The following is a 20,757-nucleotide window of genomic DNA, read 5'->3' as shown; positions in this document are numbered from 1 at the left end:
TTTCCTTCTAACTATTTGAGTGGAAAAAATTCTCTTCAGTAACTGCTGTTTTTATGTTGATACCATCTCCTCCTCTGCCTTTTTTTTTTTTTTTTTCATCTTCAAAACTTGTCCAGGGGAAAGATTCATTGAATCATAGAGTAGGTCAGATTTGAAGAGATCCCTGAACATCTTCTTGTTTCACTCTCTTTCTCAAAGCGTGGTGACCAAGTGAGGTTGTTCAAGGTCTCCACTCAGTTCTGTGTCATCTCCATCACATCATAGAAAGGAGAATAAAGACTTTCAGCAGTTTCACGCAAATGCAGGTCACTCAGGGATGACACAAGTACCTGCGCAGAGGACACTGCATCACAGATTATATTTGGACTTGATATTTCAGTGAACTTCCCACCAAGCATCCAGTTCTTCAGCCCAGACAGCACCAATTTGGCTATAAGGACACCAAGGGGGACCATGTCCAAGGCCTGGCACAATTTCATGCACATAACATGTCTTTCTTTCCCCTGCCCATTTTGGTACACAAGTCCCTTTCTTGTCCTTCAAGTGCCTGCAGATGGCTGCAGGAGGACTTGTCCCATCACCTTCCCAGGGACAGAGGCAGGCTGACCAGCCTGTGATTCTTCCAATTCTCCTTCCTGCCTTTCTTGAAGATGGGTTTGACAGATGCCAGGACTTCCTCAGTTGCACTGTCATTTTGAAAGCACAATCCAGAATCACAGGCAAGGGTGACATAACAGACAGGAGCACTTGCAATGAGCCTGTCCAGGGCAATTGAGATGAATCTCACTGGGTCAGTGGGGTTTGTTCCCAGAGTCACACACAGAAATGTCAGGGTTCTGTCAGTGTCCACAACTGAGTTGGCTTTGTGGACTCTTACGTGAGGTAGAATCATGGAATCATGGAATACTTCGATTGGAAGAGACCCTTGGGATCAGTGAGTCCAACCATAACCCAGCTCTCACACTAAACCACGTCCCTAAGGACCTCGTTTAAATGTCTTTTACACCCCTCTAGGGTGGGTGACTCCTGCACTGCCCTGGGCAGTCTGTTCTACCACCAGACAACCCTGTCCAGGAAGAATTTTTTCCTAATATCCAATCTAAACCTCCCCTGGTGCAAATTGCAGCCATTTCCTCTTGTCCCATCACTTGCTACTTGGGAGAAGAGACCAACACCCTCCATGCTCCAACCTCCTTTCAGGCAGTTGCAGAGAGTGAGGAGGTCTCCCCTCAGCCTCCTGTTCTCCAGGCTGAACAGCCCCAGCTCCCTCAAATGCTCCTCATCACACTTGTGCTCCAGCCCCTCCGCAACTTTGTCACCTCCTCTGCACTCTCTCTAGTGCCTCAATGTCCTTCTTATGATGAGGGGCCCAAAACTGAACACAGGATTCAAGCTGCAGCGTCACCAGCACTCAGAACACAATCACTGAGGCACAATCACTTCTCTAGTCCTGCTGGCCACCCTATTCCTTTTACAAGCCAGGATGCTGATGGCCCTTTTGGCCACCTGGGAACATTCTGGCTTCTGTTCAGCAACTGTCAGTCAACACCCGCAGATCCCTTTCCTCCAGCCACTTCCCAGCCACTCATATCTCATCCGTACAATGGAAACATTGACTTCTGACCTACTCATTCAGTGTCCTTGTGTTGAGAGGTGAACAACCTCTCTCAGCTGGGGAGAAGAGCCAGTGAAGGAAATGGTGGTTTTGAGGGGCTGGTCTGTGATGACTGTCCTGGGGCAACTTCCCCAGTTTGTCCCATGAACATGGGCACACACCAGACACTGCTCTGCTGGTCCTTCAGGGCTCTCCCAGGAGCCTGGCTGGGAGAGGACACTGCTGTGTGCCAGCCCTGCACACTCACACACTTCAGCTGTTCACTGGTGTTTTCTTCTCTGGGGCATTTGCCAGTTCAGCCCTCCCACCCCCTCCTGAATTTTGCCAGCCCCCTGCCCTCTCCCCAGCCCAGCCCGGCAGAGCAGCCTCACTGGAACTGGTCCCACAGCAGTGGGGACCAGTGAGAATGAAGGACAGTGAGAATGTTCATCCAACCGGCACGCTGAGAGGATCTCCAGCCCAGGCAGCTTGCAGACCCAGGTCCAGACTTGCTACCCACGACAGCATGAGACATTTGGCCTAGTGGATCCTCAGGAAGGTCCTGCTGCCACAGTGTCAGGGCCACCTGCCCCAAGCTGCCACCTGCAGCAAAGGGTTTCTCTTTCTGTGTCTTTTCTGCACACATACAGTGCCCCACTCTTCTCCTGGAACATCCCATCTGCCCTTTCCCAAGAGAGCTGATCTGTGCTGACCTGGCCAGCCGTTCCTGCACCCTTTTCCCATGTTCCACACAGCCCCAAGCTGGAGGTGCTGCTCTGCAGAGCAAGTGGGCTGTGGTGCCCAGGGCCATGGGGTGAGTCCACAGATTCACGTTGGTCAGGATGGGAGGAAGACTCAGCTCAGGGTGGCTCCTGCTCACTCCCCCTCAGCACACAGACATGGCTCCTGCAGCCCCAGAGATCTCAGAGAGAAGATTCTGGGCAAACAAGGCAGTGCAGAGTCCTTTATTTCATTTTTACACACAGAGAGTACAGCTCCTTTCTCAGAAAAAGACAACGGGTCACACCAGACAGGTAGATACAGATATAGATATAAGATGACAAATAATTTGGCTTGTGAGAAGCATCAATACAACAAAGAAAAGCTAAAAGAAAAGAAAAAAAAAACAAAAACAAAAACAAAAAACCATACAAAACTCAGGTTGAACTAGTAATGTCTTATATTACAAGTGACAGGCAGAAGAAGGAGGTCAGTTCGTGACTGTTTTTGAAAAGCAAAGACTCATCAGTTTCCTTATAGACTCCTTGAGTTCCTGGTTCCTCATGCTGTAGATGAGGGGGTTCACTGCTGGAGGCACCACCGAGTACAGAACAGACATCACCAGATCCAGGGATGGGGAGGAGATGGAGAGGGGCTTCAGGTAGGCAAACATGGCAGTGCTAACGTACAGGGAGACCACGGCCAGGTGAGGGAGGCAGGTGGAAAAGGCTTTGTGCCGTCCCTGCTCAGAGGGAATCCTCAGCACGGCCCTGAAGATCTGCACATAAGAGACCACAATGAACACAAAACACCCAAATGCTACTAAAAGACTAACCACAATAAGCCCAAGCTCCTTGATGTAAGTGTTGGAGCATGAGAGCTTGAGGATCTGGGGGATTTCACAGAAGAAGTGGCCCAGGGCATTGCCCTTGCACAGTGACAGTGAAAATGTATTGGCCGTGTGCAGCAGAGCATTGAGAAACCCAGTGGCCCAGGCAGCTGCTGCCATGTGGACACAAGCTCTGCTGCCCAGGAGGGTCCCGTAGTGCAGGGGTTTGCAGATGGCAACGTAGCGGTCGTAGGACATGATGGTGAGAAGATACAACTCTGCTGAAATGAAAAAGGAAAACAGAAAGACTTGGGAAGCACATCCCATATAAGAAATTGCCCTGGTGTCCCAGGGGGAGTTGGACATGGACTTGGGGAGAGTGGTGGAGATGGTGCCTAGGTCAAGGAGGGCGAGGTTGAGCAGGAAGAAGTACATGGGGGTGTGGAGGTGCTGGTCCCAGGCTATGGTGGTGATGATGAGGCCGTTGCCCAGGAGGGCAGCCAGGTAGATGCCCAGGAAGAGCCAGAAGTGCAAGAGCTGCAGCTCCCGTGTGTCTGTGAACAGCAGGAGGAGGAACTGGGTGATGGAGCTGCTGTTGGACATTTGCTGCCTGTGGGCATGAGGACCTGTGCAAGGAGGAAAAGACAGTGACGAGTTAGAGGAGACTTCTCTCTGGAAATTAAACGTGCCGTTTCTCAGGGAAAACCCCCTCCCTGGGAGAGGTAGAGAAACAGGGAAGAACACTGCCGTGCTACCAGAAAATAAAGCTAGAACAGAAAGGCAGACGGGCATGCTGTGGAACCTTCACCTTACCCGGCTGTGCTGCTGCCATTCACATAGTGACACTGTAGAGCAAGTACTTTTAACACCTCTTTTGTGTACCATTTTCCAGGAACCCTTCACCTGGAGGTCCAGCTGCTGAGGTGGAGACTCATGACCTGGACCCCATGGCTTTGGGGCAGAGGCTCTGCTGGGGAGGAGAGGACACCAGGGGTTACACTGGGAAATGTGTCTGCACTGCAGGGGATGGCAGGGGGTCCTCAATCCCCTCCCCAGCATTTCTGGTCCATCTCCTTCTCCCTGCCCATGGCTGTGCTGCCTGCAGCTGTGTCTCTGTCCCTGGGTCTGCTCCCTGTCAGTGTCACAGACCCCGTCCCACCGGCTGTGTGCTCAGCTCTGTCCTGCTCACACCTCCTGGCACTGCCCAGGGGCAGCTCTGTGTGTGCAGGGGCTCAGGAGCAGCTCAGACAAGTCCTAAACGAGAACTGGGGTCTCAGTGTCTTCTGCACAGAGAGAAATAAATTCACATCTCCCACTGCACACCCAGACAACCAAGAGTGGAAAACTGAAAGCACAGACTCCTTCCCTTGCAGCTGTTCCTGTCTTGATGTCGTTGTTCCCAAGGACCCTCTGCCATGTCTGTGGGGTTGATCTGGAGCTCTGAGCAGCCCTGACCCACACAGCACCCTTCAACCCCACAAGCTCCCTGCCTGCCCTGCCGGGGGTCGCTCCTTCCACCCACAGCTGCTGCCATGGGATCTTCCCGGGCAGGCTGAGCCCTGACCCTGGCAGGCGGCAGAGTCCCTGTCCCGGCACAGCCCTGGGGTGCAGGGACCCTGCTCTGCAGGACAGCCCTGGGCACCCCTGGGTGCACAACTTGCTTCTCAGATTTTCTAAGTTGCTGAAAATATCCCCGTCCTTACAGATCCCATCAGCTGTGCCTGTGTCAGTTTTAGGAGATGCCTCCAGGAGCTACAGCTGCATTGCTCTGCACCCAGAGACTTACCATGGCAAGGGCTGCAAAGGTTTCTCCTCCAGTGAGCTCTCAGTCATCCTCCCAGTCCTGACCACCTTTAATCACTCTCTGCCTTGCTCGTCTCCCTGAGATCCCCAGGCAGAGCCCTCAGCCCTGCTGCGTGTGCAGAGGAGCTGCTCCTGGGCAGAGCTGTCTCTCTGCAGCGCTGCCGCTTGCCAGGAGCTCCCTCTGTCCCAGGAGCCCAGCCCAGCTCAGCAGCACAGGAGCAGCCCAATGCGCTTTAATGACCCCTCTGGTGGCTTTGGTGCAGAGTCCATGAATGTCAGACCCTGAGGGTAAGTTGAAGAAGTCAAACTCAGATCTAAACTTCAAAGTTTCTTGTAATGTTAATGAATCCCACTGAGGGACACAACTGAGAAACCATCCCCAGGGCAGCTGGGACAGAAAACTTGAAGCAGAACAAAGGGTAAGCAAGTGAAAGGTGGCTCTGATGCTGAGTAAACCTGAATGCGTTTCATTAACCAAAGGGCCAACCCCTGACTCCCAGCCCTGGGAAGGCAGATCCTGTCCCTCCCACGTTGTCCTGGGCCCTTCCTGGACAGTGTGATGTGGGGCTGTGCAAGGCCAAGGGCAGGACTACGGTCCCACAGCTCCCAGGTTCCTGGCTGGGGACAAGGAGGCCATGAGGCCCCTGTGCTGGAAGGACAAGGTGTCTCCTCACAGGCATCAGAGGTGCAGACAACAGCCATAGCCAAGGGGAGAAGGAGCTCATGTCTGGTGGGGGCTTTCAGCCTCTTTACATCCCTTGATCATCTCCACGACAGCCTGTCCTGTGCTGTGGCATCCCCTGCACCTCTTTCCCTGCAGGCTGCAGACACCCCCCCTGCTGCCCCACCTTGCTCTTGTCTGAGCATCTTCCTTCCTTTGCTGAGATCTCTGCATCCTCCCCAGCTGTTCCTTGAAGCACAAAGCCTTGGGCTGATGCAGACTCCCTCTGCTGACCTGCTCCACCACAGCACTGCCCTTCCAGTCACATTCCTTCCTGCTCATGTCCAGCCTGGACCTCCCCAGCTGCACTTTGGGCCATTATTTCTTTCTCATGCTTTCCCACTATGAAGAAACCTCCACCACCTCTGAAACCACCCTTCAAGCACCCTCAGGCTACTCCTGCACTGCTTCAGCCTCCCTAGCGCTGCTGGGTCAAAGCAGCCCAGGTCCCTCAGCATCGCACACCATGTGCACAAGGTGCTGAACCTGCCTTGGCAGAGCCCTGCACTCTCCAGTTCCTCCCTGCTTCTCCAAACTGGGAAGCCGCACACTGGCACACCCCCGTGTGTGTTTGGGGTCACACCAGTGCTGAACCGAATGGGATGAGAACTCCAGGTGTCTGGGTCCCCACGCTCCTCCTCATGCAGCCCCGTGTGCAGCTGCCTTGTTCATGGTGAGCGTGCACCACGGGCTTGTGTGGGGACCTTGGAGTGCCCAGGCCCTTCTCCTCAGGGTCACTGCTCAGCGTGTTGGGCCCTGATGGATGAGGTTATTGTCCCACCCTGATACAGCACTGGTCACTTCATCTTGTCAATATTCAGAGTTATCTGATGGGTACATACCAGATGCGTGGAACTCTGGCTGGGGACAGACAATGTCAGCTGAAGGTTGAGGAGTCAGCATGAGAGGGCAGAACAACATGGGCAGTGTTGTGGTGACTGGAAATCAGCTACTGACTCACTGATGAGGAAGAGGAATGAGATGAGGCCTCCTTCAGACAAATGAAAGAAGCCTCATGTTTCCAGGGCCCTGTCCTCATGACAGACCTGAGATATCCCAATATCTGCAAGGTACCAGCCATCCAGGAGGGGTTGGAGCTCATTGACAACATCTTCCTGACACGGGTGACTGAGGATTCAGTGGGGTGAGGTGCCCTGTGGGACTTCATGCTTACAAACCACAAAAAGTTGATCAGGATGGAACAGTCGGGGGGGGGACAGTGGAGCTGAGGCTCCTGGGAGATGATAACCAGGCCAAGAGCAGGATTTCAGGAGAGCAAGCTTTGGCCTGCTGAGGGACCTGCTTGGCTCCTATGGGATATGACCTTGGTGTCTGCAGTGCTTTTCTCTCACATTTCCTCCCTCCTCTCTCCCACCTGCTGTTGTGCAGTGTTTTTTACCATTTCTCAAATACAATATCCCAGAGGTGCTCCCAGCATCACTGAGTGGCTCAGATTTGTCAAGGAGTGGGTCCATCTTGGAGCCAGCTGAAATGGGCTGTGTCTGACGTTGGTCAAACTCCTGTTGTCTTCTCGGAGAGGTGACAACTGTAGCACAGCCACACCCACCCCCCATTCCAAGACTTTGCCATAAACCCAGCACAGGGTGACAGTGCGTTGGATGTTACAAAATAATTCATCGTGAAGAAGAAATTGTAAAGATCTTCTTTCAGCAACACATGAAAGTCTCCAGTCAATGAGCAGGTTCCTATGGGGAACTGTAATTGCCGTGACAGTCACTGGCTGCAGGTGCCAACAGTCCAAAAGATCTTTGGCCAAACGCTGAAGAGAGCTGCCTGATGGGCCATGAAGGGTGATGCTCACCTGGATCTGGTACTGATCAAGAAGGAAGATCTGGTGAGGGATGTGAACATGAGTGTCCACCTTGGCTGTTGTGACCAGGACACAGTGGGGTCCCAGGCACCAGAGGGGAGGGTGAAGGCCAGCAGCAGAGCACAGGCTAGTGGGCTCCAGAGGAGAAGACTTTGACATACTGGGGGATGGCAGGTAGAGGTGGTGATGTAGTAAAGTCATGGAGGCTGAAGGAGCTCAGGAAATCTGATCAGCCTTATAGGACAGCCTGCTCCAAGCACAAGAATGATCTCTCCGAGTACCCATGAAAAGAAGCCTTTATCTTGTGAGGCTGATCCTCTGAACTGATGGAGCTGCAGAGCACAAAGGCAGCACACAGGAGGTGGAAGCAGGGGAAGCTGCAATGCAGGAATTTAGAAACCTTGGCCATGGATGCAGAGATGATTCCAGAGCTGCCCTGGACCTGATACCTAAAGGGGAGGTTGAGGGCAGCAAGATGAGCTGATACAGCTTCCTTACAAAAAAAAAAAAAAACACACAATAGACAGGGCGATCATGGGCCTGCTGCTGAACTTCATATGAGTAGAATCAGACAGGACTGAGGTTCTTCATGGCTTCTTTGCCTCCACCTTCAGCAGCAAGGTCTCCTGCAACTTTGTTCCTGAAGGCGGGAGTGTGGAGAACACCCAGCAGTGAATGGGGCTCAAGTCAGGGGTTACTCAGACACCATTACAGAACAGGAGTTGGGTCATTTGACCAGCTCCCTGAACACAAATATCGCTGTGTTATGGCACCTGAGATACCCAGGTACAACCACCTCTTCGTCCAGAGGAGTATGATTCCTCTTGAGCTGTTCTGGCCTGTCTCCTGTCTCAAGTACTGCATCAGGTACTCACCTTACAGTCATATTGTTTTGTCTTCATCAGTAAATGCTCCAGATCAATAAAAATTGGAGATTGCTGATACCAACTCTTCCAGAAATGTGGCAGAGGGAGAGGGGGGAAGGAAATAGAAGAAATACTGCTTTATTGCTCTTTATTATGGACATGCTCTCTGTTTGGCTCTTCCTGAAATCTCTCTAATCATCCACAGCAGACTCGAAGCTTCTAGGAAAATGCTGCACAGAGCCTTGGCTTGTAAGAGCATTTTGGATGTTAATGAGCCCTCTGCTGCCATGATCCTGAACTGCAGCTACTGAAACAATGAACAAACCCCTAATGAAGTGAAAGGCAGAAGCAAAACCCAATAGGGTGTTTGGGACCCCATGAAGGGACCCACCAGGATCATGGAGTTCAACTCCTGTCCCTGCACAGGACACCCCACAGGTCACCCCGTGTGTCTGAGGACGTTGTCCAGTCTCTTCTTGAACACTGTCAGGTTGGGGCCGTGACAGCTCCCTGGGAGCCTGTTCAGTGTCCAGCACCTCTGGGTGAAGAACCTTTTCCTCTTGTACAACTGACCCTCCCCTGGCACGTCTCTCTTCCTTTCCCTTGGGTGCTGTCATTGGTCCCCTGAGTGAAGAGATCAGTACCTTCCCTTCCTTCTCCCCTCGTGAGGAAGCTGTAGCCACCATGAGGTCACCTTTTAGTCTTCTCTTCAGCTCTGATGCTGAGAAAACCCCTGGTTTGCTTTCTGAAGCAGAAAGGAGAAGCCATGACCTCCAGGCTCTTTCCCTGCAGACAGAAAACACCCATCTGGCTTCCCCACCTGCTCTCACCCCAGCATTTCTGCACCTTCACTGCTGTGTCTGCACCCTCACTGGCTGCTCTTTGGAACACAAAACATGGGCTGATCCAGCTCCCTCTGGGTGACCTTTTGCACCGTAGCACTGCCCTTCCTCCTGATACCCAGTCCTCACCTTCCAAGTTGCACTTTCTGACTTTTTTTTCCCGTCTTCTGCTTTTTCCTATTATCAAGGAAAGCTCGACCATCTCATAAGCTTCCCTTCATGCAGGGAACCCAACCCATTAGGCTCCTTGAGGTCTTTTACTTGATGCAAGACAAGTAACCTCACCATGATCTTTTAAATCCCAGGATTGCTGCTGGCCTTTCAGCTTCTCTCATAGACACGACCGTGTCCCTGCTGCTGTCCCTTCATGTTCTCAGGTGGGATGGACATGACATCCCATCTCCAAGGGCTCTTCCTGGGTAGGACCTGTGTGTACTCAGGCAGAGATACCTTCCCAGCTCTATTCCTGTTTCTGCGCTGTCACCTCCAGAGACAGAACTGATCTCACTGTCCCCTTCACAGTCAAAGTCCTCCAACTCAGTTATGAGTGTCTGAGACGCGACCTCATAATCCCATACCCATCCATCACCCTCCTTATAACTCATGACATGACTAGATAAAAGTATGCTTGTTTTATCAAATTGATCAAATCTATTTCCTACTAAAGATCTGAGAGGAGAAGCATTCTTTACAGCAAGGTGAAATGTTGACAGCTTCTCTATGTCCTCCCATGCTTCTCTTACTTTTTTGGTTATTTTCCTTTTTCCTGGTTGCTACTTGTGAATTTGCTACCCAAAGTGCAAAGCCAATCCCACACCCAGAAATGAGATATTGTTTATTACAGAGTTCTGCAAGTCTGGATGCTGGAATAAAGACAGCACAACAGATAGAGAACGAACATCTATTATATACAAATATTATCCCTTCATTCAGACCCTCCCAGCAGTCCTAAAGAGCCAAGTGTTTACACACTGACATATTGGTTACATAATAATTTTATCACCACGCATGCTTGTTGAGGAAGGGTCCCGGGCTGAGCCTGGGGCTCCCATCCTAGGGATGTGTATTTTACTATTATAAGGAGCATATAAGGAACAAAGTTCAGCTAAAGGACCCTTTATGTAACAGTCTTGAGACAGATGTTAAAACAAGACTCAACTAATTGTGCAGGCTCCAGAGTAGAGAGTACTCTTTGCAGGTTCTGATTAGGTGTTTTAAAAGTCACTTTTACCTTTGTTAGAGGAGCATACTGACCAAAACTGAGAGGATTTACATATTTTAGGTTAGCAATTGCAGGCAGAGTTCATTCTTTTAACTGGTAAGGACTACATATTCTGTCTTCAAATGCCTCTCCAAGGTAAAGATTAATAGAACTATAGAATAACTCAGGTTTGAAGAGAGCCCTGAACATCATCTTGTCTCACTCTCCTGCTCAAGGCAGGGTCCACCAGGTGAGGTTGTTTTAGGCCTCTGCCCAGTTTTGCATCATCCACAAAGGAGCTGAAACTGTGCTCCATGACACAATGAAGTGGCAGAATAAAGCCATTCAACAGTGTTGGCCCCAGTACTCATCACTGAGGGATGCCACTAGAAACCGACTAAACACAGGACTTTGTACCACTGATGATATTTGGGCTCGGTCATCCAGCCAACTTCCTACCCATCACAATATCCACATCTTTATCCCAGATCTCCCCAAGCTGCTCTAAGGCCACCACAGGAGACCATGTCTGGGGCCTTGCAAAACTCCATGTACACAACATGCCTTTCTTTCCCCTGCCCATCTGGGTTCAGCAATCCCTTCCTTGTCCTACAACTGCCTGGAGATGGTTGCAGGAGAATGTGAATTGTCACCCTCCCAGGGACAGACGCAGGCTGACCAGCCTGTCATTCTCCCAGTTCTCCTTCCTGCCATTCTTGAAGATGGGTTTGACATCTCCCTTTCTAAGGGAACCTCTGATCCTCTCTGATTATTTTTGTACTTTTGAGAACACAATCCAGGATTTCCCACAGAGAAAGAGGAGCAGGTGTAGGACTGTGTAGAACAGCATGGGATGAAGATGGCAAAGGTGATATAGCAATCAGGGACACTTGCAATGAGCCTGTCCAAAGGAGTTGAGATGAATCTCACTGTGCCACTGGGGTTTGTCCCTGGAGTCACACACAGAAATATCAGGGTTCTGTCAGGTGTCCGCATCTGAGTGGCCTCATGGATTCTTAAAACACATTGAGATATTTAGGGACAGACACTTTTCCTTTTACGCACAAAGGCAGGAGTCACAGTGTCCCTCTGCGCTCCTGTTCCTATTCCCAAAGGATGGGAGGCACCTCAGCCCTATGGTGTGTCACCATGTTCTACATTTATCTTTGATGTCCCTCATCATCAGGAATGGACATTGGCTCAAGGAAGCACATCCCAGTGTTGCATTCTGGTGGTTTCCTATGAGCACTCAGGCCTTGCACCAACACAAGGGATGAGAAGGAGACTGTGGGAGTGGAACCAGAACAGCTCTGGAAGACCAAGCACTGGTGCTCTGTGGCAGTGCTGCCATGCTGGACTCTTTTCCCTTCTACCCATGCACACAGGAACTGTCCCTGCAGCTCCAAAATAGCCCTGCAGGAGGGACACAGTGAAAAACAAGTCACTATAAGAAACTTTATTTTCTTTAAACAAAAGGAGAGCATGGCTCCTCATTTATACAGCCAGTGGTTATAAAAGCAAAGCAGACAGAGAATTGGAAAGGGGATGAAAACATTATAACAATACAAAACCAACACACCAAAACAGAAAATGCAGATGACAGGCTGAGCCTGTAATAAGTTACTTTAAAACTCCTATGCAGAAGCAGATGGGCAGTTTATTGCTCCAGAAAACACTTATATATGAGTTTGCACAGGGCACCTTTGAGCTCCTGGTTCCTCATGCTGTAGATGAGCAGGTTCAATGCTGGAGTTAACACTGAGTACAGAAAAGACACCACCAGGTCCGTGGATGAGGAGGAGAGAGAGGGGGGCTTTAGGTGAGCAAATATGCCAGTGCTGACAAACAGGGAGACCACGGCCAGGTGAGGGAGGCAGGTGGAAAAGGCTTTGTGCCGTCCCTGCTCAGAGGGGATCCTCAGCACGGCCCTGAAGATCTGCACATAGGACACCACGATGAACACAAAACAGCCAAATGCATAAGAGACACCAACCACAAGAAGCTCAAGTTCCCTGAGGTAGGAGTGTGAGCAGGAGAGCTTGAGGATCTGGGGGATTTCACAGAAGAACTGGTCCAGGGCATTGCCCTTGCACAGTGGCAGTGAAAATGTATTGGCCGTGTGCAGCAGAGCATTGAGAAACCCAGTGGCCCAGGCAGCTGCTGCCATGTGAACACAAGCTCTGCTGCCCAGGAGGGTCCCGTAGTGCAGGGGTTTGCAGATGGCAATGTAGCGGTCATAGGACATGATGGTGAGGAGAGAACATTCACCTGTAGCATAGAAAAAGAAAAGAAAGACCTGTGCAGCACATCCTGTGTAGGAGATGGCCCTGGTGTCGCAGAGGGAAATGGCCATGGACTTGGGGACAGTGGTGGAGATGAAGCCAAGGTACAGGAGGGCGAGGATGAGCAGGAAGAAGTACATGGGGGTGTGGAGGTGCTGGTCCCAGGCTATGGTGGTGATGATGAGGCCGTTGCCCAGGAGGGCAGCCAGGTAGATGCCCAGGAAGAGCCAGAAGTGCAAGAGCTGCAGCTCCCGTGTGTCTGCGAACGGCAGGAGGAGGAACTGGGAGGAACTGCTGTTGGACATTTGCTGCCTCTCGACATAGGACACTGACCAAAGAAGAAAAGGCAGTGACAATTTAGGGGAGACTTCTCTGAGCAAAATCAAAGCTATTTCTCATACACCCTCCCCCTCATCTACACCCCCTTGTCCTTTCCCAAACCTTCCTCCAACTCTGTGTCTGAGCCCTGGGTGGTGCTGTCTGGAGGTGCTATGAGGAGCAGGGCCTGTACCCGCTGGCTGCCGAGGAGTCAGCCCTGCTCTGCAGCAGGGGACATGGGAACTGGGGGCAGGGGACAGTCCTGGGGTTCAGCTTTGTCGGATGGAACCAAAACAAGTCTCATCCTTTCCTAAAAAGCATTTTCTTGGTTGCAGCATCTCTGCACTTCTCTGAGGGGCTTTCAGATAACACACAGATGCTGTAGGACAGGTTTCCATCCTGGATGGAACCTCACTTCTGGAAGGAAACCTCAACAAAACAGACAAGGGTCCTAATGATGGCATTTGATTCAGGGAGACTCAGCTCATTCCCCAGCACCACAGGCTGCATTGCCAACACCCCACAGGTAAGAGCAAAGCTGGGACACGTGTTCCCATGGACACACCTGCAGGAAAGGACCCACAAGATCAGGCTGTGACTCTGCAGCTGAAACTGCCATCCCCAGAGAGCCTGACAGCAAGAACAAGATCCCAACAGCAGTGACCCAGAGCAGGAGAGCAAGAAGGACAATGCGGTGAGGGTGGGTGTGAGAGAGGCCAGGGCAGAGGCAGCCGGGCACTCAGACAGCGTCACCCTTCCCCAGCTGTGCAGCCACCTCCCAGACACCAACATTGCCGGGCAGCTGCTCTCAGCCCCTGTGCTCTGCAGAGGAACTGGAGCTCTGGCTGCACAGGAGCTGCTTCATGCCTTGGAGCCCCCGGCCCTGAGGGCAGAGGCTTTGCTGGGTGGGACAGGAGGCCAGGGGGCTGCTCACAGGAGGGATCTGCACTGCAGGGGATCACAGGGACTTTTCTCTGTTCTCCCTCTCATAACCATTCCAGGTTCAGTTTCATCCCATTTCTGATCATTTCCCTGCTGCCTGGAGATTCTCCCCCTGGGAGGTGTTTCCCTGTCCATGTCTCTTCCCTGTCAGTGCTCACAGACCCCATCCCACCCTCTGTGCCCTCCCCCTGGCCCTACAGGTCCTGCCTGTTCACAGGGCACTGCCTGGGGGCATCTTCCTGTTTGCAGGCTGGAAAACAGGACAGGTCAGACAAGGCTGATGAGTCCAGCAAAGGTGATGCAGGTGCTGTGCACAGGCAGAGGGGTGATGAAGGGATGTTATGAGCCTTCTGGCAGATGTACTGATCCCTCAGAGTTGCAGTTCAGGAATCTCAGTAACTTGTTTAAGCATGAGAGCTCATTTTCATTTTATCCTTTCCTCCACCCCCCACCCCTTGGGAGAGGAAACTGAAAAGACAGGCTCAGGAAAGCTGCTTTTCTGTCTGGTAATCCTTGCACTGACCTTGTCCTTGAGGCATCCCCTTGGAAAAATGCTGTGGGTGATCTGGAGCTGTGAGCAGTGCTGACCCACACAGCACCCTCTCCACAGCAGAAACACATTTCCTGCCCAATAGGGTTTGCTCCTTCCTCTCACATCTTCTCCCCTCCTGGTTGTTGGGGTCTCCCCGGGCAGGCTGAGTGCTGACACTGGCAGGCGGCAGAGTCCCTGTCCTGGCACAGCCCTGGGATGCAGGGACCCTGCTCTGCAGGACAGCCCTGGGCACCCCTGGGTGCTCCCCCTGCAGTCACCCTCAGCAGAAGATGCCATGATGCCCTTTCCCATTAATGGTGCTGCAGGGAAGCCCTGCTCTGGAGTGTGTTCTTCTCTACAGCAGAGATACTGTGAGAGAGACCTGACAGATCCTGTAAATTGTCGGATGTATCATCTTCAGGGTCACCCTCCAGGAAATGCAGCTGCATTGTCCTACAGCCAGAGACTTACCATGTAAAGACTGTGAAGATTTGTCTCTCAATGAGCCCTCAGCAACGAACCACCTACACTGCCTTTCCCCTCTCTCTGCCTGGCTCCTGTGCCCTCAGTGATGCAGGCAGAGCCCTCAGCCAGCTGCGCTGTGCAGAGGAGCTGCTCCTGGGCAGAGCTGTCTCTCTGCAGCGCTGCCGCTTGCCAGGAGCTCCCTCTGTCCCAGGAGCCCAGCCCAGCTCAGCAGCACAGGAGCAGCCCATGATGTCCCTTTCTCTGTCCCCTCTGGGCTCCCTCCAGGTGTCCCTGGGGCTCCAGGGGCACGTCCTTTGAAAAAACCTCAAGTAATCAGTGATGTTGATTCTTTCTCCTCTTTAGAGACACTTCTTGCCAGCATTGTATTTTTCATTTTAAAAATAAATCGGTATGAGAATCATCTTTTCTTGTCCCATCATTAGACAGAACAACAAGAATATTACAGCAAAGTATCTGATTTCTCCAGGCTGGTGGAGGAATATCTTCAGCTGAATGAGTTCAGGCATTTTATTCTGGTTTTATGTCCTCGGTCTAGAGAGACATTCATCAGTCTTTGGCCATGTTATGTCTGTGCTCTGAGGCAAAGCCTTTGCACACATGGGCTCTTGGACACTTGGTACCAGGTTTCTTGTGGCAGCTCAGAGCTGGGCTGGTGTCACAGCTGGGGTGGTTCAGCTCAGATTTGAGGCAATGTCCTCAGCCAGGGACCTGACTGGGTGTGCTGGACCTGTCGATGTTGCACACAGAGCTGTGACACGGGTGGAATGAACTGCCAGACAGGGTGGCAGAAGTGAGTTCATCTGGTCTGCAAGGACAGCAGCCTCCAAGCACACAACAGCCCAGATCAGAACTCAGTCTGGACCTGTATGCAATTCAAGGGCCCATAATGAGCTGTTACTGCTGCAGGAACAGTTAAAGGAGAAACAAAGACAGTGTGTGGCCATTGATGAATTTAATAAGGGAAAGAGGTGAGAATCCCTGTGTCCTCTTGTCTTCCATCTTCACCTGCAATGTGTCGCAGGACTGTGTGACTGGAGACAGGAATCTGCAGAACAATCAGCTGAGGATGGGGATCAAGTCAGGGGTCGCTGGAACTAACACAACACTTTCCAGTCTATGGGACAGCAGGGGCAGCATCCCAGGAGCTGAGACAGCAGGACGATGTCACATTGAGGCCACTCTCCACCATCTTGGAAAGCTCATGGACACTGGGGGGACTCCCTGGCCACTGGCAGCTCTCACACAGTGTGTGCACTTTTCAAAATGGCCAATGGGTGAGCAGGGGAACTAAGGACTGTGCCCCAGAACATGTCCACTGGGACTCCATTTCTGGGTGTCTGGAAGAGAAGGTGACGGGGTTTACCCAGGGCAGGTTGTGTCTGTCCATCCTCTTTGCTTTCTGTGAGGAAAGGACAGGGTTTGGATGTGGGCAGAGCAGTGGTGGTCTGATACTTGGAAGTCGGCAAGGCATTCGGTGTCATCCCCCACAATATTACTGTGTTCAAGGTAGGATATTATGGTCTGTGTCAGTGTGTAAGTAGATGGGTAAAACGCAATCTGAATGGTTGGGCTTGGAAAGGTGCTGTAGAAAGGGAGAAACTTTCCAGTCCTGAGGACAGTCAAGCACTGGAAGCTGTTTCCCAGGAGTGCGCACTCACTCTGTCCCAGAAAGTGACCAAGACGTGTTCGGATCAAGCCCTGAGTAATCTGGTCTGACCCTGCTTTGAGCGGGAGGTTGGTCAAGACATTTCCTGTCATCACATTGAGCCTGAATGACGCTGTCCTTTCATCCCCTTCATGTTTTCAGTTTAGACAAAGCTCTCAGGTGCTCCCTGACCACAGGAATAATTCACATGAGGTGCAGGGCTGCTTTACAAGTGCCCTAAACAGCCCTGACCACAACTTTTGCATCGCTTTTCCTTTGCCCCAACCCAGGGTCTTTTTTGCTGTCCTAATTCTCTTGCAGAAAGAACTGCCCATATTGCTAACCCCTTCAGAGCAGGTTGTTCAAGAGGTGTCAGCATCCATGTACAGAGTGTGCACATCAGCCAGGCAGCAAAGCCACCATTACAGAAATGGACACGAGGCTCTTGACCAGCTCCTTGAACTCAGATATCAGCGTGACATGTCTGCTGAGATTCCAGGGAACACCTGAACTGTAAGTGCAGAGCATATGAGTCCTCGATGGGTGACTTGTCTCCTGACCCACGTGGTGCTTTAGGCTGTGAGGAGAATCAAAACCAGCCATTTGACATGGGTAGTTCCATTTTACAGGTGTCACACAGGGCAGATGAAGGGAGCTCAGAACTCCAGACTCTGCTGCACAGCTGGGACTGCAGAGACTGGAAATGCAGGTGACAGTGTGTGTCAGTGCACACCACATAAAGATTCTGGCGTCCTTTGTGCCTTTGTACCAAAGCCCAGCCTGCTCAGATTTTGAAAGGATTGCTCCAAAGCCTGGTGACCCAAATCTCTACAACTGTCTCTCCTCAACAGCCTTTTACCCCAGGAAGGGGAAAACTCCCAATGCAGGCACCAAACCAGTGCCCAACTTGCCTGGAGAGCCAGGACAGTTGTGCCACACAACAGCAGCCTCTGAGGGAAGCTGGAGGTGATGGAATTGAAATGGTTCCAACCCAAATCATAGAATCATGGCATCATAGAATCATTTATTTTGGAAAAGACCCTTAACAATATAGAGTACAAATGTAAATCAAATCCCTAATCGCCACATCCCTCTTAATCTTTGTTCACTGAGACACTTTTCCACAATCCAGTTGTTGCTTTCAGCTTCAAGGAGCTAAAAGCTTCCTTGTCTTTCAGTAGTCTGTCTAATTATGTCTTTAGCCAACCCTTTGTGTCCCCAGGTGCATGGACACTGCCCATGTGCCTCTGCAGAGAGTGGCAGGAGCTGGATCCCCTTCTCGGGACAGACTCCTTCCAGGAGAGACACAGACACAGGGGGAACTCATCAGAGCTTTATGGAATTTCACTCGGTATCAGTTTTGAAACATTGGGTGCTGTCCTGTGACTGCCCTTTCTGCACAAATGATCATACAAAGACAACCATTTAGTAAGACACGGTCATAAAGGGGCTGTTATGGACAAGAAAGCTCACCATGAACTCAGAAGAGAGCGAGGAAGTTTATAATAAGCACCAGGAAGAACCAAGAAGCTCAAGGCCTCTTCTGAAGAGCGGGAGGCCCTGAGCAGCCGTGATTGGCCATGTGTAGGTGTGGGAGAGGGTCAGGGCATGTCAGGGAGAAGCAATGAGATGGCTGTTGGCTTTTGTGAACCCTTCCAGCCATGTCTGAGCACAGAAATGGAAAGCAGTTGATGTCTGCAGGTGGAGGAGGAACAGGAGGAAGAATTTCCTGGGAATATGAAAGGAAGAAAGGCCTCTCTTGGGCTAATCATGTATGACAGTGACATTTCCATCCTGTGGGCATGGCTGTGCCTGGGAGATGGGGAATGGCTGCTGCTGGGGTGTTTGTGCTCAGTCATGGCCCATGAGCTGACCCTGCTCTGCTCCTCTCTTACACTGCCCACACTTGGATGGACCTCAGGACTCACCGATGAACCTGGAGGAAGCACGAACATCCTGGAGTGCTGGCCCTATACAGAACAACAAGAGTGAAAGGTTTGTGAGACACATGGGAGTGCAGGAAGAGAGTGGTCTATGCGTAGCAGTGTTAAACGCAAGAAGAGGACCTGAAGAGCATGAGCCGGTCATGCTAATGTGGAATAGACTGATTTTTCTTTTTCATTTTAGAGCAGTAGAAGAAGGAACGTGTGCATTTCAGTGCTGGGGCATGGATCTAAATTGAGGATTCGGGCAAGTTTGGGTCTGGGACAGTTTAGGTGATTGGTGACCATTGTCAAGTGTTTGAAAGAAGATGAATGGGTTTTGAGGACCTCACAGGCATTGCCAAATCCTCAGAAAAACAGAGCCCTGTGGTTAAAGAAACAGCACTTGGCACCAAACCCACACCCAAACCACAAATACCCTCCCAGTGACCACAGGCAGAGCCTGAGAAACATAAGAGAGAAAGGATCTCCTTTGCCTGGTCCTGGGGTCAGCCATCCTGGTGACAAAGAGACATGAAGGGCTCACGTGGCATCAGAGCCATCCCCACATCACCTTTACCACCTGTAACCAGTGTCTCCAAGTCTTTTCTTCACCAGCCTCCAGGGACAGGGACCTGCACTGGTTGTTTGCTTCACAGCTGTGTCAGTGATGGCCCTTCATGGGGTCCCAAACACCCTCAAAAACTTGGGATTTGCTTATGCTTTTCACTTCATTGGAGGTTTGTTCGTTGTTTCAGCAGCTGCAGTTCAGGATCATGGCAGCAGAGGGCTCATGAGTATGTAAAATGCTCTTACAAGCCAAGGCTCTATGCATCATTTTCCCGAAGTCTTCAAGTCTGGTGTGGATGGTTACAGAGATTTCAGGAATAGCCAAACAGAGAGCATTTCCATCATAAACAGCAACAAATCAGTATTTCTTCTATTTCCTTCCCTGCTCGCCCTTCCCTCCCTTTCCAGAACAGTTGGTCTCAGCAGTGTCCTGTTCATATTGATCAGGAGCGTTTCCTGATAAATATTGAATATATCGGAAAAGTGGATGCCTAAATCACCATGTGAGTGAGGAGACAGGCCAGGACACCTCAAGAGGAGTCACACTCCTCTGGACCAAGACGTGGGTGTCTCTGGAAATCTCAGGTGCCACAGCACAGTGATACTTGTGTTCAGGGAGCTGCTCAAATGACCCAAGTCCTGTTCTGTAATGGTGTCTGAGTTTGCTCAGGTCAGCCCTGACTTGAGCCCCATCTACTCCTGGGTGTTCCCCAGACTCCTGCCTTCAGGAACAAAGTCCCAGGAGACCTTGCTGGTGAAGATGGAGGCAAAGAAGCCATGAAGAACCTCAGTCCTGTCTGATTCTACTCTTACAAAGTTCAGCAGCAGGCCCACGATCACCCTGTTTGTTTCTTACAGTAAGGAAGCAATTTCAGCTCATCTTGCTGCCCTCAGCCTCCCCTGCAGGTATCAAGTCCAACGGAGCTTTGGCATCATCCCCACATCTATGGACAAGGTTTCTAAATTCCTCCTTTGCAGCTTCCCCTGCTTCCACCTCCTGTGTGCTGCCTTTTTGCCCTGGAGCTCCATCAGTTCAGAAGAGCAGCCTCACAAGATAAATGCTTCTTTTCACGGGTACTCACAGAGATCATTCTTTTGCTTGGAGCAGGCTGTCCTGTAAGGCTGATCAAATTTCCCGACCTCCTTCACACCCACTTCCATGTCACCACTTGTATTGTCCACCACCCCACAGTATGTCAAAGTCTTATCCTCTGGAGCCCACCAGCCTGTGATCTGCTGCTGACCTTCCTCCCTCCCTTCTGGTGCCTGGGACCCCACTCTTTCCTGGTCACAATAGCCAAGGTGGACACTGATGTTCACGTCCCTCACCAGCTCTTCCTTCTTCATCAGTACCAGATCCATGCAAGCATCACCCTCATTGGCCCACCAGGCAGACATGTTAAGAAGCTGGCCCAAGAACATCTGGACTGCTGGCACCTGCCACTTTGACTGGCCATTTACTGCCAGGGCCATTACATTTCCCCATAGGAATCTGCTCATTGACTGGAGACGTCCTAAGGTTGTTGGCAGAAGATCTTTTACATTTCTTCTCCATGATCAAGTAGTTTGTAACATCTGACTGAATTTACATGGCGATGTCTTGGAATTGGGAGTGGGTGTGGGTGTGCTACAGTTGTCACATCTCTGAGAAGA

The 20,757-nt window shown here is 51.2% G+C and overlaps 1 protein-coding gene across 1 annotated transcript; it reads right to left on the bottom strand.

Moving 5' to 3' along the window:
* Positions 1–306: 306 nt before the first annotated feature.
* On the bottom strand, positions 307–20,265 carry LOC139828986 (olfactory receptor 14K1-like). The gene is made up of 5 exons (XM_071814139.1): positions 20,187–20,265; positions 18,541–18,582; positions 12,109–12,675; positions 2,837–3,424; positions 307–329 (listed from the first exon to the last, which is right to left on the bottom strand). The coding sequence occupies exons 1-5, from the start codon at positions 20,263–20,265 to the stop codon at positions 307–309; spliced, it is 1,299 nt and encodes a 432-aa protein (XP_071670240.1).
* Positions 20,266–20,757: the final 492 nt, after the last annotated feature.

Source organism: Patagioenas fasciata, chromosome 12 (genome assembly GCF_037038585.1).
Source record: "Patagioenas fasciata isolate bPatFas1 chromosome 12, bPatFas1.hap1, whole genome shotgun sequence".
Taxonomy (NCBI): Eukaryota; Metazoa; Chordata; class Aves; order Columbiformes; family Columbidae; genus Patagioenas; species Patagioenas fasciata.
This window is presented reverse-complemented; position numbering and strand designations above follow the sequence as displayed.